We start from the raw sequence: 17,571 nt of genomic DNA, 5'->3' as shown, positions 1-17,571 counted from the left end.
GACGACTTATTCAATTATATGAAATGTTATGGCTTCGTGTGCCACAGTGTTTTTCTTTAAACTACTTGGGAACACTTTTACTGGCAGTCGGTGATGTCACTGAAAGGCAAGATTCTGTTGCCATAGTCTCCTGAGTTTATTTTGAAAGCTCACTTACAGAACTCGCTTAAACAGCTTAGAAAGGACCAGCACACACATTTGAAGAAATATTCACTACGTTTTCCTGTTTCAAACATTTTAAAAATTAAGATGAACAAGGAAACGAGAAAAAGTACAAGTCCAGCAGATAAGAAAGATCCAGGAGATCAAAGTAAGTAAACAAATACATCAAATCTGTGTAAAATCCCCCAAATAACAGAATCTACATTTCTAAAAATGTTGACACTCTGTGTAAAAATGAATCATTTGAATCCTGTGTTTGAGTGAAAATAGCAGAAATACAACATGTCTAATCAAAGAAAGGTTACTGGGGCACTTTGTCTTTGGTAAAATAACGGGACAAGTTTATTCTTGGACTCAGCAGTAAAAACAGACCAACAAGTGTCATGAAGATCTAAGACTTAGTAGACCTAGTATGGACTGGTGTTGCTCTGTTTTTATCAAAAGGATAAACTTATTAGAATGCCATCAAAATCCTTCCAGTCCTGATGTCGAGCACTCTTTTTCACTACTGTGTTGTTGTTGTTGTTGTTGACAGACTCTAAGAACAGGATGGCTAAAAGAAAGGCCAGTCCTGAAAGGAAGACCCCCGTAAAAAGGAGGAGGGTCACTGAGCAGGCTGCTCCTTCCACCAGCTCAGACGCTCATGAGGTCAAAGGAGTGAAGCGTAAGGTCCAGCAAGATGCAGCGGGCACAACCAGTCCAGCAAAGAAGCCTAAACTTGCTGAGCCTACGAGCGGTGACAAGGAGCAAGCGTCTTCCTCCTTGGACGCTGGTAAAGGTAGACTAATTAGTTGAGTGAGGGGTAGATTAAGGAGATGAAGGAGATATTTGTGTCTATGATCTAATGAGCTGATGTGCTTTTGGTGTTTTCCACATCTGCAGACTGCAGTCAAAGCACAAAGCACGGGTGCATGAAAGATGGCAGGAGGAAGTCTGCAGGAGACAGCAAAGAGCCACCCAAGAGAAAGAAAGGGGACAAAACCAAACACAGCGCCCAAACTTCAGCAGCTGACCAGAGACGTAAGTAGCAAGCAGCTTGGCTTTTATACTCTGGTGAAGAGCAAAATGAACATTTAGGCTACAGCAGAGAGTCATTTGTGTCACAGCTGTAGTAAAACAACACGTGTGTTTGTCTTTTCAGGTGAATTCCAGGCCAGATACGTGGAGGAGCACCATCTTGGAGGAGGCGGCTGTGGAGCAGTGTTTGCTGGCTACCGGATAACGGATCGTTGCCCAGTAAGTGTTCAGATGGTGGGAGTAAGACAGGCAGTAACGCAGATAACGGATAATATCGTAAGCTGAGACGTGTGCTGTTTCACACCTTTAGTGATGTCATACGGAGGAAATGCTCACCAATGCTCTGTGTCTTTTAGGTAGCCATCAAACACATTCCAAAGGACAGAATCCCCATCAAAGTGACGGTAAGTGTGCAACACTTGAACTGTTTTTACATTCCTGGACTGAGTGCAGCGTTCACCTGTGGAACGTCTCTTCCTCATCATCCACTTTGTTGGAATATATCAGGGTGAAAACGGGAAGCGGGTCTCGGTGGAAGTGGCCATTATGCTGAAGCTTGCAGCTGAAGCGGATGGACCAGTGGGAGCGTCAGCACCCGTGTCTCTGCTGGACTGGTTTGACCTCGGCACAGAGCTGATCCTGGTGCTGGAGAGACCCATCCCCGCTGTGGACCTGCATGATTACATAACAGCAAATGGAGGATGTTTACCAGAGGAAAAGGCCAAGGTAAGTTGACTGGAAGAGCCTTAGACTGTACAGCATTCAATCAAAGCACAGAGTATCAGAGAAGCGTCAACCCATTGACTCATTACTGTCTTTTTCATCTTTTCCAGGTCATTCTGAAGCAGCTGGTTGATGCAGCGAAGCACCTGGAGGATAAACACATCTTTCACCGGGACATCAAGAGTGAGAACATTCTGATTGAGACCGGCTCAGATGTGCCTCGTGTTCGCATCATCGACTTTGGACTGAGCTGCTTTGCTAAGGAGCGATCGGTGTACCGCCTCTTCTATGGTAACATATTCAGCTCCTGCTCTTCACACATGTAGCAATTTGTGCCTTTTGTTTTACAAGAAATTGTCATTGTGTCTGTTTATTAGGTACACCTATTCACACCCCTCCCGAATGTTACGGCCGCAAAAAATACAGGGCTGGACCCACCACGGTGTGGCAAATGGGAGTGGTGCTGTATGAAGCGCTTCATGTGGGGGACTTTAATACCATGACGTTCCTCCAAAAGGAACTGAAATTCAACAAGGATCTGTCGCCACGTAAGAAAACGTCACGCTTCAACATTCACTGATGGCTTGGATCACTGGAACTATCATCTTCATCTTTTTCCTCCTTTCTTTCTCTCCAGACTGCCGGAACTTCTTGGACGCATGTTTAACCAACGTCCCGGAGAAGCGCCCAACGCTGGAGGACCTCCAGCTTCACCCCTGGCTCAGATAAACCCGTCTCTCTCACACACAGACACACACTTCATATATTGTCATATAAGTGTGATACATTACCTAACTTTCTTTTCTTTGTCTTTTTTTTTTTTTTTTTTTTGTCTTTTTTACAGGAAAAAATTGTTTTTAGTTTTTTTGGCCTATTCTAAATTCTGCTATCCTGGAGTTCCTGTAACCCCCCCCCAGCCGTCCCAGGAAAGGGGATCTCTCTTTGAATGGGCTTTCCCGAGGTTTCTTCCCATCGATCTGGCCCCCCGGGGAGTTTTTCCTCGTCTTCATAGAGAGCTTGGGCTGGGTCAGGAGCTCCATCAAAATTGGCCTAATTTGATTAGTTAAATGTAATAAAATACTTTAATGTAATCAAATAAAATTTAGTAAAAGTCTGAACATTTAATTTCCATCAAAATAAAACTTGTTAAATTCAACTTTGGTGAGAATACTCTTTTATTACCATTTCAAGGATTGTTTTTTACCCAAAAAAGAAGAAAACTGAAAATGAATCAGGTTAAAGTATAACTACTGGCCTGCATTTACCAGTAAGTACAAACTCTCCACAAGTACCACTTAACTCAGGTTTCCCACGGCACCTGTGCAGAGTTTCTGTTTATGACCGTGCTCTTGTTTAAGTTGACTCGGCTCATTAATAAATCTTGTAAAAAGTTCAAGCGATTGCGTCTGCTCTTTGGTCCAACTGCACTCTCATTTCCAGTCTGTGACATGGGGGTTCCTGTCTTTCTTTCCTTTGCATTATTGTTAGGTTTTTACCTTTCAATATAAGGTGCCTTGAGGCAACCGTTGTTGTGATTTTGTGCTATATCAATCAAATACCCTCTGTAACCCTGTTGTGTTGCAACTCCAAATGGGAACATTTTTCGTGAATGCAACTGCTTCTACTGACATTTTGACTTTAAACATAAAATATTTTTGTATTTGTCAAGTAATACCACACACTACTCAAACAGGTGGTATGAACTTATTTCAAACAACTGCATAATTTGAAGGATACAGCTTACGTAAGCCAAATCTTTGTAAGCTGCAAAGACCATTAAAGTCAGGAGTGTTTGTTAAATGGGAAAGTTTAACCTACAACAGGGATACTTTGGACAGCATTGTTTGACACAGACAGGAGGATTTTTTTTATATAAAATATTAATAATGCACTAGAGCCTACATTAAATATATTATGTATAATCCAGCTGAATGAAATACAGTGGAACAATGGATTTCCATTCCATCTTGGGTTCTTAACATGCTAGGCTAGGCTCACACCTAGCCTAGCATCGGCAGTAACATCTGTAGCTTGTAACATTCAACACTTATACCACACTGTAAGGAACAACAAGAAAAGTAAAACAACACACTACATTCTCATAGCTCCCGATTATTTTTTTCCAAATGTTTTTGAGCTTAATCGGCCAGTAAAATACATTATCTAAACTTAACAGGTAGCTAACGAAAGCGAGTGACTCACCGAGATTTTCCAACACAAATAACTCCACAGATGTTATTCCCTCTGGGGTCAGAGTTCGGGGGCCTAATAAAAGAGCAGCTTATTAGCACTGTTATGTGTAAAAAAAAAAAAAAAAAAAGGTCTCATTAACTGCTTTGCAGCACTGCATACTTTGTTGAAAGTACACTTGACCGCCAGGGGGTGGCATCAAGATGGCGGCTTTAACGGTGGTGTGTTTTTTCAGGAGCACCGAAAGAGCGCACAATTTGCTAAGTAAGTTTATTCTCCTTCCAGTTGAATATGCCCACAAGATTATTAAACATACAAAGCTGCATTTTGTACCATCAAACTGTAATGCTAAGACGTCTTCACATGCTAAAGTCAGTGATCATGGCTATGCTAACATCGAAGCGGCTAATGTGGGCCTAAACAAACAAGAAAGCGGAGCAGACTCAACGCCGCCAACTCTGTCCAAACAACCGCCAGAGGAGAAAAGAACAAAATCTTCAGAGGAAGATGGTATCTCCAATAAAACAATCTTTGAAGCCTTTCTGGGACTTGAGAAGAAATTTGAAACACAACTGGAAGATATCAGAGAGCAAAACAGACAGAGTGCAGCTATGGTCGCCAGTTTGGCTAAGGCTGTAGAGTTTAACACTGCATAGATGGTCAATTGTAAAATTAAAGTTGCTAAACTAGAAAATGCGAATGAACAGCTGCTTAAAGAAAAACGGCAATTTGATATATATATTTTTTTAATTTGGAAAAGAGTAGGCAAAAATAAATTTTATATCTTCCTTCTTAATTGATGGCATTGAATGTGAGGAGCCTAAAATTTTGCAAGATGAAGTTTATACATTCTATTCCAATCTATATTCCTCACAGTTCTCCCAAGCAGACTGTGATGTCTGTTTTGATCAAATAAATAATTTAATCCCTCAAATTGATGAATCATTTAAGGAATTTTGTGAATCTGATTTTAGAATTGAAGAGTTAGATGCATCTGTTAAGAAAATGGCGTTTAATAAATCCCCTGGTCCAGATGGGCTTAAAGTTAATTTCTTCAATTTTTCAGGGAAGACTTAAGGGAAATTTTATTTAAAGCTATATTGGTTTTAAATAAAGCCAATATAGCTTTAATAAAAACAACCCAATACATTTAATCTTATGTAAGCAGTATATACATGAATGTCAATTTTTTTTAAGACCAAACCAACCTTAGTTCACTGGAAGAACGACTTAAACCTGTTTATTAAATCCGTGACTTTGATTAAAAAGAAAAAGGCTACATATTTTGCTTCCTTTTTGGAAGATTTAGATTTGTTGAATTAATACTTTGATAATTTCCTGTATTTCACATGGGTTAAAAAAGATATATTAAATATATTTGTTTATGCTTTTTAAAGAACATATTTTAACATTGGACTCAACAACAAATAAATCCTCGCTAACAAAAAAGGAACTTCAAGCGCCAAATTGCTTTATATTTCTTCACTTAAATATACAGGCAGCAAGTAGGGGTGACATGGGGCCCCAAGTTTGAGGTGTTAGGCCTTAAACTGGACTAATCAACATAAGGATGGAAGCCACTGTGGAACTTTTTCAGTAAGTTGAGTTTTGTACGTGTTTTGTAAGTTAATCAGTAAATTAACACCAATAGCTAGTTAACCTTAGCAATTCACACAACAACTGGGTGTTGGGTAACTATGATGTTTTTATTTTAGAAAATAGTCCGTACACATGAATTAATGTACTTTAATATAAAAATGGAAGGTGATACAACCTCAAAAGCATGGTTGCCTCTAGATTTAAAAAGAGAAATAAGGTCTAGTAGTTTCACTATATAAAGAATAAATGCAAAATTTAAAAAGAACTGTTATAGCTGGATATATCGACGACTTATTCAATTATATGAAATGTTATGGCTTCGTGTGCCACAGTGTTTTTCTTTAAACTACTTGGGAACACTTTTACTGGCAGTCGGTGATGTCACTGAAAGGCAAGATTCTGTTGCCATAGTCTCCTGAGTTTATTTTGAAAGCTCACTTACAGAACTCGCTTAAACAGCTTAGAAAGGACCAGCACACACATTTGAAGAAATATTCACTACGTTTTCCTGTTTCAAACATTTTAAAAATTAAGATGAACAAGGAAACGAGAAAAAGTACAAGTCCAGCAGATAAGAAAGATCCAGGAGATCAAAGTAAGTAAACAAATACATCAAATCTGTGTAAAATCCCCCAAATAACAGAATCTACATTTCTAAAAATGTTGACACTCTGTGTAAAAATGAATCATTTGAATCCTGTGTTTGAGTGAAAATAGCAGAAATACAACATGTCTAATCAAAGAAAGGTTACTGGGGCACTTTGTCTTTGGTAAAATAACGGGACAAGTTTATTCTTGGACTCAGCAGTAAAAACAGACCAACAAGTGTCATGAAGATCTAAGACTTAGTAGACCTAGTATGGACTGGTGTTGCTCTGTTTTTATCAAAAGGATAAACTTATTAGAATGCCATCAAAATCCTTCCAGTCCTGATGTCGAGCACTCTTTTTCACTACTGTGTTGTTGTTGTTGTTGTTGACAGACTCTAAGAACAGGATGGCTAAAAGAAAGGCCAGTCCTGAAAGGAAGACCCCCGTAAAAAGGAGGAGGGTCACTGAGCAGGCTGCTCCTTCCACCAGCTCAGACGCTCATGAGGTCAAAGGAGTGAAGCGTAAGGTCCAGCAAGATGCAGCGGGCACAACCAGTCCAGCAAAGAAGCCTAAACTTGCTGAGCCTACGAGCGGTGACAAGGAGCAAGCGTCTTCCTCCTTGGACGCTGGTAAAGGTAGACTAATTAGTTGAGTGAGGGGTAGATTAAGGAGATGAAGGAGATATTTGTGTCTATGATCTAATGAGCTGATGTGCTTTTGGTGTTTTCCACATCTGCAGACTGCAGTCAAAGCACAAAGCACGGGTGCATGAAAGATGGCAGGAGGAAGTCTGCAGGAGACAGCAAAGAGCCACCCAAGAGAAAGAAAGGGGACAAAACCAAACACAGCGCCCAAACTTCAGCAGCTGACCAGAGACGTAAGTAGCAAGCAGCTTGGCTTTTATACTCTGGTGAAGAGCAAAATGAACATTTAGGCTACAGCAGAGAGTCATTTGTGTCACAGCTGTAGTAAAACAACACGTGTGTTTGTCTTTTCAGGTGAATTCCAGGCCAGATACGTGGAGGAGCACCATCTTGGAGGAGGCGGCTGTGGAGCAGTGTTTGCTGGCTACCGGATAACGGATCGTTGCCCAGTAAGTGTTCAGATGGTGGGAGTAAGACAGGCAGTAACGCAGATAACGGATAATATCGTAAGCTGAGACGTGTGCTGTTTCACACCTTTAGTGATGTCATACGGAGGAAATGCTCACCAATGCTCTGTGTCTTTTAGGTAGCCATCAAACACATTCCAAAGGACAGAATCCCCATCAAAGTGACGGTAAGTGTGCAACACTTGAACTGTTTTTACATTCCTGGACTGAGTGCAGCGTTCACCTGTGGAACGTCTCTTCCTCATCATCCACTTTGTTGGAATATATCAGGGTGAAAACGGGAAGCGGGTCTCGGTGGAAGTGGCCATTATGCTGAAGCTTGCAGCTGAAGCGGATGGACCAGTGGGAGCGTCAGCACCCGTGTCTCTGCTGGACTGGTTTGACCTCGGCACAGAGCTGATCCTGGTGCTGGAGAGACCCATCCCCGCTGTGGACCTGCATGATTACATAACAGCAAATGGAGGATGTTTACCAGAGGAAAAGGCCAAGGTAAGTTGACTGGAAGAGCCTTAGACTGTACAGCATTCAATCAAAGCACAGAGTATCAGAGAAGCGTCAACCCATTGACTCATTACTGTCTTTTTCATCTTTTCCAGGTCATTCTGAAGCAGCTGGTTGATGCAGCGAAGCACCTGGAGGATAAACACATCTTTCACCGGGACATCAAGAGTGAGAACATTCTGATTGAGACCGGCTCAGATGTGCCTCGTGTTCGCATCATCGACTTTGGACTGAGCTGCTTTGCTAAGGAGCGATCGGTGTACCGCCTCTTCTATGGTAACATATTCAGCTCCTGCTCTTCACACATGTAGCAATTTGTGCCTTTTGTTTTACAAGAAATTGTCATTGTGTCTGTTTATTAGGTACACCTATTCACACCCCTCCCGAATGTTACGGCCGCAAAAAATACAGGGCTGGACCCACCACGGTGTGGCAAATGGGAGTGGTGCTGTATGAAGCGCTTCATGTGGGGGACTTTAATACCATGACGTTCCTCCAAAAGGAACTGAAATTCAACAAGGATCTGTCGCCACGTAAGAAAACGTCACGCTTCAACATTCACTGATGGCTTGGATCACTGGAACTATCATCTTCATCTTTTTCCTCCTTTCTTTCTCTCCAGACTGCCGGAACTTCTTGGACGCATGTTTAACCAACGTCCCGGAGAAGCGCCCAACGCTGGAGGACCTCCAGCTTCACCCCTGGCTCAGATAAACCCGTCTCTCTCACACACAGACACACACTTCATATATTGTCATATAAGTGTGATACATTACCTAACTTTCTTTTCTTTGTCTTTTTTTTTTTTTTTTTTTTGTCTTTTTTACAGGAAAAAATTGTTTTTAGTTTTTTTGGCCTATTCTAAATTCTGCTATCCTGGAGTTCCTGTAACCCCCCCCCAGCCGTCCCAGGAAAGGGGATCTCTCTTTGAATGGGCTTTCCCGAGGTTTCTTCCCATCGATCTGGCCCCCCGGGGAGTTTTTCCTCGTCTTCATAGAGAGCTTGGGCTGGGTCAGGAGCTCCATCAAAATTGGCCTAATTTGATTAGTTAAATGTAATAAAATACTTTAATGTAATCAAATAAAATTTAGTAAAAGTCTGAACATTTAATTTCCATCAAAATAAAACTTGTTAAATTCAACTTTGGTGAGAATACTCTTTTATTACCATTTCAAGGATTGTTTTTTACCCAAAAAAGAAGAAAACTGAAAATGAATCAGGTTAAAGTATAACTACTGGCCTGCATTTACCAGTAAGTACAAACTCTCCACAAGTACCACTTAACTCAGGTTTCCCACGGCACCTGTGCAGAGTTTCTGTTTATGACCGTGCTCTTGTTTAAGTTGACTCGGCTCATTAATAAATCTTGTAAAAAGTTCAAGCGATTGCGTCTGCTCTTTGGTCCAACTGCACTCTCATTTCCAGTCTGTGACATGGGGGTTCCTGTCTTTCTTTCCTTTGCATTATTGTTAGGTTTTTACCTTTCAATATAAGGTGCCTTGAGGCAACCGTTGTTGTGATTTTGTGCTATATCAATCAAATACCCTCTGTAACCCTGTTGTGTTGCAACTCCAAATGGGAACATTTTTCGTGAATGCAACTGCTTCTACTGACATTTTGACTTTAAACATAAAATATTTTTGTATTTGTCAAGTAATACCACACACTACTCAAACAGGTGGTATGAACTTATTTCAAACAACTGCATAATTTGAAGGATACAGCTTACGTAAGCCAAATCTTTGTAAGCTGCAAAGACCATTAAAGTCAGGAGTGTTTGTTAAATGGGAAAGTTTAACCTACAACAGGGATACTTTGGACAGCATTGTTTGACACAGACAGGAGGATTTTTTTTATATAAAATATTAATAATGCACTAGAGCCTACATTAAATATATTATGTATAATCCAGCTGAATGAAATACAGTGGAACAATGGATTTCCATTCCATCTTGGGTTCTTAACATGCTAGGCTAGGCTCACACCTAGCCTAGCATCGGCAGTAACATCTGTAGCTTGTAACATTCAACACTTATACCACACTGTAAGGAACAACAAGAAAAGTAAAACAACACACTACATTCTCATAGCTCCCGATTATTTTTTTCCAAATGTTTTTGAGCTTAATCGGCCAGTAAAATACATTATCTAAACTTAACAGGTAGCTAACGAAAGCGAGTGACTCACCGAGATTTTCCAACACAAATAACTCCACAGATGTTATTCCCTCTGGGGTCAGAGTTCGGGGGCCTAATAAAAGAGCAGCTTATTAGCACTGTTATGTGTAAAAAAAAAAAAAAAAAAAGGTCTCATTAACTGCTTTGCAGCACTGCATACTTTGTTGAAAGTACACTTGACCGCCAGGGGGTGGCATCAAGATGGCGGCTTTAACGGTCGTGTGTTTTTTCAGGAGCACCGAAAGAGCGCACAATTTGCTAAGTAAGTTTATTCTCCTTCCAGTTGAATATGCCCACAAGATTATTAAACATACAAAGCTGCATTTTGTACCATCAAACTGTAATGCTAAGACGTCTTCACATGCTAAAGTCAGTGATCATGGCTATGCTAACATCGAAGCGGCTAATGTGGGCCTAAACAAACAAGAAAGCGGAGCAGACTCAACGCCGCCAACTCTGTCCAAACAACCGCCAGAGGAGAAAAGAACAAAATCTTCAGAGGAAGATGGTATCTCCAATAAAACAATCTTTGAAGCCTTTCTGGGACTTGAGAAGAAATTTGAAACACAACTGGAAGATATCAGAGAACAAAACAGAGTGCAGCTATGGTCGCCAGTTTGGCTAAGGCTGTAGAGTTTAACACTGCATAGATGGTCGATTGTAAAATTAAAGTTGCTAAACTAGAAAATGCGAATGAACAGCTGCTTAAAGAAAAACGGCAATTTAATTTTTTTTTTTTTTTAATTTGGAAAAGAGTAGGCAAAAATAAATTTTATATCTTCCTTCTTAATTGATGGCATTGAATGTGACGAGCCTAAAATTTTGCAAGATGAAGTTTATACATTCTATTCCAATCTATATTCCTCACAGTTCTCCCAAGCAGACTGTGATGTCTGTTTTGATCAAATAAATAATTTAATCCCTCAAATTGATGAATCATTTAAGGAATTTTGTGAATCTGATTTTAGAATTGAAGAGTTAGATGCATCTGTTAAGAAAATGGCGTTTAATAAATCCCCTGGTCCAGATGGGCTTAAAGTTAATTTCTTCAATTTTTCAGGGAAGACTTAAGGGAAATTTTATTTAAAGCTATATTGGTTTTCAATAAAGCCAATATAGCTTTAATAAAAACAACCCAATACATTTAATCTTATGTAAGCAGTATATACATGAATGTCAATTTTTTTTAAGACCAAACCAACCTTAGTTCACTGGAAGAACGACTTAAACCTGTTTATTAAATCCGTGACTTTGATTAAAAAGAAAAAGGCTACATATTTTGCTTCCTTTTTGGAAGATTTAGATTTGTTGAATTAATACTTTGATAATTTCCTGTATTTCACATGGGTTAAAAAAGATATATTAAATATATTTGTTTATGCTTTTTAAAGAACATATTTTAACAACAACAAATAAATCCTCGCTAACAAAAAAGGAACTTCAAGCGCCAAATTGTTTTATATTTCTTCACTTAAATATACAGGCAGCAAGTAGGGGTGACATGGGGCCCCAAGTTTGAGGTGTTAGGCCTTAAAGTGGACTAATCAACATAAGGATGGAAGCCACTGTGGAACTTTTTCAGTAAGTTGAGTTTTGTACGTGTTTTGTAAGTTAATCAGTAAATTAACACCAATAGCTAGTTAACCTTAGCAATTCACACAACAACTGGGTGTTGGGTAACTATGATGTTTTTATTTTAGAAAATAGTCCGTACACATGAATTAATGTACTTTAATATAAAAATGGAAGGTGATACAACCTCAAAAGCGTGGTTGCCTCTAGATTTAAAAAGAGAAATAAGGTCTAGTAGTTTCACTATATAAAGAATAAATGCAAAATTTAAAAAGAACTGTTATAGCTGGATATATCAACGACTTATTCAATTATATGAAATGTTATGGCTTCGTGTGCCACAGTGTTTTTCTTTAAACTACTTGGGAACACTTTTACTGGCAGTCGGTGATGTCACTGAAAGGCAAGATTCTGTTGCCATAGTCTCCTGAGTTTATTTTGAAAGCTCACTTACAGAACTCGCTTAAACAGCTTAGAAAGGACCAGCACACACATTTGAAGAAATATTCACTACGTTTTCCTGTTTCAAACATTTTAAAAATTAAGATGAACAAGGAAACGAGAAAAAGTACAAGTCCAGCAGATAAGAAAGATCCAGGAGATCAAAGTAAGTAAACAAATACATCAAATCTGTGTAAAATCCCCCAAATAACAGAATCTACATTTCTAAAAATGTTGACACTCTGTGTAAAAATGAATCATTTGAATCCTGTGTTTGAGTGAAAATAGCAGAAATACAACATGTCTAATCAAAGAAAGGTTACTGGGGCACTTTGTCTTTGGTAAAATAACGGGACAAGTTTATTCTTGGACTCAGCAGTAAAAACAGACCAACAAGTGTCATGAAGATCTAAGACTTAGTAGACCTAGTATGGACTGGTGTTGCTCTGTTTTTATCAAAAGGATAAACTTATTAGAATGCCATCAAAATCCTTCCAGTCCTGATGTCGAGCACTCTTTTTCACTACTGTGTTGTTGTTGTTGTGTACAGACTCTAAGAACAGGATGGCTAAAAGAAAGGCCAGTCCTGAAAGGAAGACCCCCGTAAAAAGGAGGAGGGTCACTGAGCAGGCTGCTCCTTCCACCAGCTCAGACGCTCATGAGGTCAAAGGAGTGAAGCGTAAGGTCCAGCAAGATGCAGCGGGCACAACCAGTCCAGCAAAGAAGCCTAAACTTGCTGAGCCTACGAGCGGTGACAAGGAGCAAGCGTCTTCCTCCTTGGACGCTGGTAAAGGTAGACTAATTAGTTGAGTGAGGGGTAGATTAAGGAGATGAAGGAGATATTTGTGTCTATGATCTAATGAGCTGATGTGCTTTTGGTGTTTTCCACATCTGCAGACTGCAGTCAAAGCACAAAGCACGGGTGCATGAAAGATGGCAGGAGGAAGTCTGCAGGAGACAGCAAAGAGCCACCCAAGAGAAAGAAAGGGGACAAAACCAAACACAGCGCCCAAACTTCAGCAGCTGACCAGAGACGTAAGTAGCAAGCAGCTTGGCTTTTATACTCTGGTGAAGAGCAAAATGAACATTTAGGCTACAGCAGAGAGTCATTTGTGTCACAGCTGTAGTAAAACAACACGTGTGTTTGTCTTTTCAGGTGAATTCCAGGCCAGATACGTGGAGGAGCACCATCTTGGAGGAGGCGGCTGTGGAGCAGTGTTTGCTGGCTACCGGATAACGGATCGTTGCCCAGTAAGTGTTCAGATGGTGGGAGTAAGACAGGCAGTAACGCAGATAACGGATAATATCGTAAGCTGAGACGTGTGCTGTTTCACACCTTTAGTGATGTCATACGGAGGAAATGCTCACCAATGCTCTGTGTCTTTTAGGTAGCCATCAAACACATTCCAAAGGACAGAATCCCCATCAAAGTGACGGTAAGTGTGCAACACTTGAACTGTTTTTACATTCCTGGACTGAGTGCAGCGTTCACCTGTGGAACGTCTCTTCCTCATCATCCACTTTGTTGGAATATATCAGGGTGAAAACGGGAAGCGGGTCTCGGTGGAAGTGGCCATTATGCTGAAGCTTGCAGCTGAAGCGGATGGACCAGTGGGAGCGTCAGCACCCGTGTCTCTGCTGGACTGGTTTGACCTCGGCACAGAGCTGATCCTGGTGCTGGAGAGACCCATCCCCGCTGTGGACCTGCATGATTACATAACAGCAAATGGAGGATGTTTACCAGAGGAAAAGGCCAAGGTAAGTTGACTGGAAGAGCCTTAGACTGTACAGCATTCAATCAAAGCACAGAGTATCAGAGAAGCGTCAACCCATTGACTCATTACTGTCTTTTTCATCTTTTCCAGGTCATTCTGAAGCAGCTGGTTGATGCAGCGAAGCACCTGGAGGATAAACACATCTTTCACCGGGACATCAAGAGTGAGAACATTCTGATTGAGACCGGCTCAGATGTGCCTCGTGTTCGCATCATCGACTTTGGACTGAGCTGCTTTGCTAAGGAGCGATCGGTGTACCGCCTCTTCTATGGTAACATATTCAGCTCCTGCTCTTCACACATGTAGCAATTTGTGCCTTTTGTTTTACAAGAAATTGTCATTGTGTCTGTTTATTAGGTACACCTATTCACACCCCTCCCGAATGTTACGGCCGCAAAAAATACAGGGCTGGACCCACCACGGTGTGGCAAATGGGAGTGGTGCTGTATGAAGCGCTTCATGTGGGGGACTTTAATACCATGACGTTCCTCCAAAAGGAACTGAAATTCAACAAGGATCTGTCGCCACGTAAGAAAACGTCACGCTTCAACATTCACTGATGGCTTGGATCACTGGAACTATCATCTTCATCTTTTTCCTCCTTTCTTTCTCTCCAGACTGCCGGAACTTCTTGGACGCATGTTTAACCAACGTCCCGGAGAAGCGCCCAACGCTGGGGGACCTCCAGCTTCACCCCTGGCTCAGATAAACCCGTCTCTCTCACACACAGACACACACTTCATATATTGTCATATAAGTGTGATACATTACCTAACTTTCTTTTCTTTGTCTTTTTTTTTTTTTTTTTTTTGTCTTTTTTACAGGAAAAAATTGTTTTTAGTTTTTTTGGCCTATTCTAAATTCTGCTATCCTGGAGTTCCTGTAACCCCCCCCCAGCCGTCCCAGGAAAGGGGATCTCTCTTTGAATGGGCTTTCCCGAGGTTTCTTCCCATCGATCTGGCCCCCCGGGGAGTTTTTCCTCGTCTTCATAGAGAGCTTGGGCTGGGTCAGGAGCTCCATCAAAATTGGCCTAATTTGATTAGTTAAATGTAATAAAATACTTTAATGTAATCAAATAAAATTTAGTAAAAGTCTGAACATTTAATTTCCATCAAAATAAAACTTGTTAAATTCAACTTTGGTGAGAATACTCTTTTATTACCATTTCAAGGATTGTTTTTTACCCAAAAAAGAAGAAAACTGAAAATGAATCAGGTTAAAGTATAACTACTGGCCTGCATTTACCAGTAAGTACAAACTCTCCACAAGTACCACTTAACTCAGGTTTCCCACGGCACCTGTGCAGAGTTTCTGTTTATGACCGTGCTCTTGTTTAAGTTGACTCGGCTCATTAATAAATCTTGTAAAAAGTTCAAGCGATTGCGTCTGCTCTTTGGTCCAACTGCACTCTCATTTCCAGTCTGTGACATGGGGGTTCCTGTCTTTCTTTCCTTTGCATTATTGTTAGGTTTTTACCTTTCAATATAAGGTGCCTTGAGGCAACCGTTGTTGTGATTTTGTGCTATATCAATCAAATACCCTCTGTAACCCTGTTGTGTTGCAACTCCAAATGGGAACATTTTTCGTGAATGCAACTGCTTCTACTGACATTTTGACTTTAAACATAAAATATTTTTGTATTTGTCAAGTAATACCACACACTACTCAAACAGGTGGTATGAACTTATTTCAAACAACTGCATAATTTGAAGGATACAGCTTACGTAAGCCAAATCTTTGTAAGCTGCAAAGACCATTAAAGTCAGGAGTGTTTGTTAAATGGGAAAGTTTAACCTACAACAGGGATACTTTGGACAGCATTGTTTGACACAGACAGGAGGATTTTTTTTATATAAAATATTAATAATGCACTAGAGCCTACATTAAATATATTATGTATAATCCAGCTGAATGAAATACAGTGGAACAATGGATTTCCATTCCATCTTGGGTTCTTAACATGCTAGGCTAGGCTCACACCTAGCCTAGCATCGGCAGTAACATCTGTAGCTTGTAACATTCAACACTTATACCACACTGTAAGGAACAACAAGAAAAGTAAAACAACACACTACATTCTCATAGCTCCCGATTATTTTTTTCCAAATGTTTTTGAGCTTAATCGGCCAGTAAAATACATTATCTAAACTTAACAGGTAGCTAACGAAAGCGAGTGACTCACCGAGATTTTCCAACACAAATAACTCCACAGATGTTATTCCCTCTGGGGTCAGAGTTCGGGGGCCTAATAAAAGAGCAGCTTATTAGCACTGTTATGTGTAAAAAAAAAAAAAAAAAAAAGGTCTCATTAACTGCTTTGCAGCACTGCATACTTTGTTGAAAGTACACTTGACCGCCAGGGGGTGGCATCAAGATGGCGGCTTTAACGGTCGTGTGTTTTTTCAGGAGCACCGAAAGAGCGCACAATTTGCTAAGTAAGTTTATTCTCCTTCCAGTTGAATATGCCCACAAGATTATTAAACATACAAAGCTGCATTTTGTACCATCAAACTGTAATGCTAAGACGTCTTCACATGCTAAAGTCAGTGATCATGGCTATGCTAACATCGAAGCGGCTAATGTGGGCCTAAACAAACAAGAAAGCGGAGCAGACTCAACGCCGCCAACTCTGTCCAAACAACCGCCAGAGGAGAAAAGAACAAAATCTTCAGAGGAAGATGGTATCTCCAATAAAACAATCTTTGAAGCCATTCTGGGACTTGAGAAGAAATTTGAAACACAACTGGAAGATATCAGAGAGCAAAACAGACAGAGTGCAGCTATGGTCGCCAGTTTGGCTAAGGCTGTAGAGTTTAACACTGCATAGATGGTCAATTGTAAAATTAAAGTTGCTAAACTAGAAAATGCGAATGAACAGCTGCTTAAAGAAAAACGGCAATTTGATATATATATTTTTTTAATTTGGAAAAGAGTAGGCAAAAATAAATTTTATATCTTCCTTCTTAATTGATGGCATTGAATGTGAGGAGCCTAAAATTTTGCAAGATGAAGTTTATACATTCTATTCCAATCTATATTCCTCACAGTTCTCCCAAGCAGACTGTGATGTCTGATTTGATCAAATAAATAATTTAATCCCTCAAATTGATGAATCATTTAAGGAATTTTGTGAATCTGATTTTAGAATTGAAGAGTTAGATGCATCTGTTAAGAAAATGGCGTTTAATAAATCCCCTGGTCCAGATGGGCTTAAAGTTAATTTCTTCAATTTTTCAGGGAAGACTTAAGGGAAATTTTATTTAAAGCTATATTGGTTTTAAATAAAGCCAATATAGCTTTAATAAAAACAACCCAATACATTTAATCTTATGTAACGAGTATATACATGAATGTCAATTTTTTTTAAGACCAAACCAACCTTAGTTCACTGGAAGAACGACTTAAACCTGTTTATTAAATCCGTGACTTTGATTAAAAAGAAAAAGGCTACATATTTTGCTTCCTTTTTGGAAGATTTAGATTTGTTGAATTAATACTTTGATAATTTCCTGTATTTCACATGGGTTAAAAAAGATATATTAAATATATTTGTTTATGCTTTTTAAAGAACATATTTTAACATTGGACTCAACAACAAATAAATCCTCGCTAACAAAAAAGGAACTTCAAGCGCCAAATTGCTTTATATTTCTTCACTTAAATATACAGGCAGCAAGTAGGGGTGACATGGGGCCCCAAGTTTGAGGTGTTAG

At 39.8% G+C, this 17,571-nt stretch overlaps 3 protein-coding genes across 3 annotated transcripts; all 3 read left to right on the top strand.

The window, feature by feature from the left end:
• The first annotated feature begins 1,410 nt into the window (after positions 1 to 1,410).
• LOC146381163 (serine/threonine-protein kinase pim-1-like) lies at positions 1,411 to 2,631 on the top strand. Its single transcript, XM_084938591.1, has 6 exons — positions 1,411 to 1,419; positions 1,536 to 1,583; positions 1,687 to 1,905; positions 2,013 to 2,193; positions 2,280 to 2,450; positions 2,540 to 2,631. Exons 1-6 carry the CDS (start codon positions 1,411 to 1,413, stop codon positions 2,629 to 2,631), a joined length of 720 nt encoding a protein of 239 aa, XP_084794717.1.
• Positions 2,632 to 7,386: 4,755 nt separating this feature from the next.
• LOC146381162 (serine/threonine-protein kinase pim-1-like) lies at positions 7,387 to 8,607 on the top strand. Its single transcript, XM_084938589.1, has 6 exons — positions 7,387 to 7,395; positions 7,512 to 7,559; positions 7,663 to 7,881; positions 7,989 to 8,169; positions 8,256 to 8,426; positions 8,516 to 8,607. Exons 1-6 carry the CDS (start codon positions 7,387 to 7,389, stop codon positions 8,605 to 8,607), a joined length of 720 nt encoding a protein of 239 aa, XP_084794715.1.
• Positions 8,608 to 13,346: 4,739 nt separating this feature from the next.
• Positions 13,347 to 14,567, top strand: LOC146381161 (serine/threonine-protein kinase pim-1-like). The gene is made up of 6 exons (XM_084938588.1): positions 13,347 to 13,355; positions 13,472 to 13,519; positions 13,623 to 13,841; positions 13,949 to 14,129; positions 14,216 to 14,386; positions 14,476 to 14,567. Exons 1-6 carry the CDS (start codon positions 13,347 to 13,349, stop codon positions 14,565 to 14,567), a joined length of 720 nt encoding a protein of 239 aa, XP_084794714.1.
• Positions 14,568 to 17,571: the final 3,004 nt, after the last annotated feature.

This window comes from Perissodus microlepis, chromosome 8, assembly GCF_051167445.1.
Source record: "Perissodus microlepis isolate ML-2025 ecotype Zambia chromosome 8, ASM5116744v1, whole genome shotgun sequence".
In the NCBI taxonomy this organism is placed as follows: Eukaryota; Metazoa; Chordata; class Actinopteri; order Cichliformes; family Cichlidae; genus Perissodus; species Perissodus microlepis.
The sequence above is the reverse complement of the archived record's forward strand: the minus strand, read 5'-3'. Positions and strand labels throughout refer to the sequence as shown.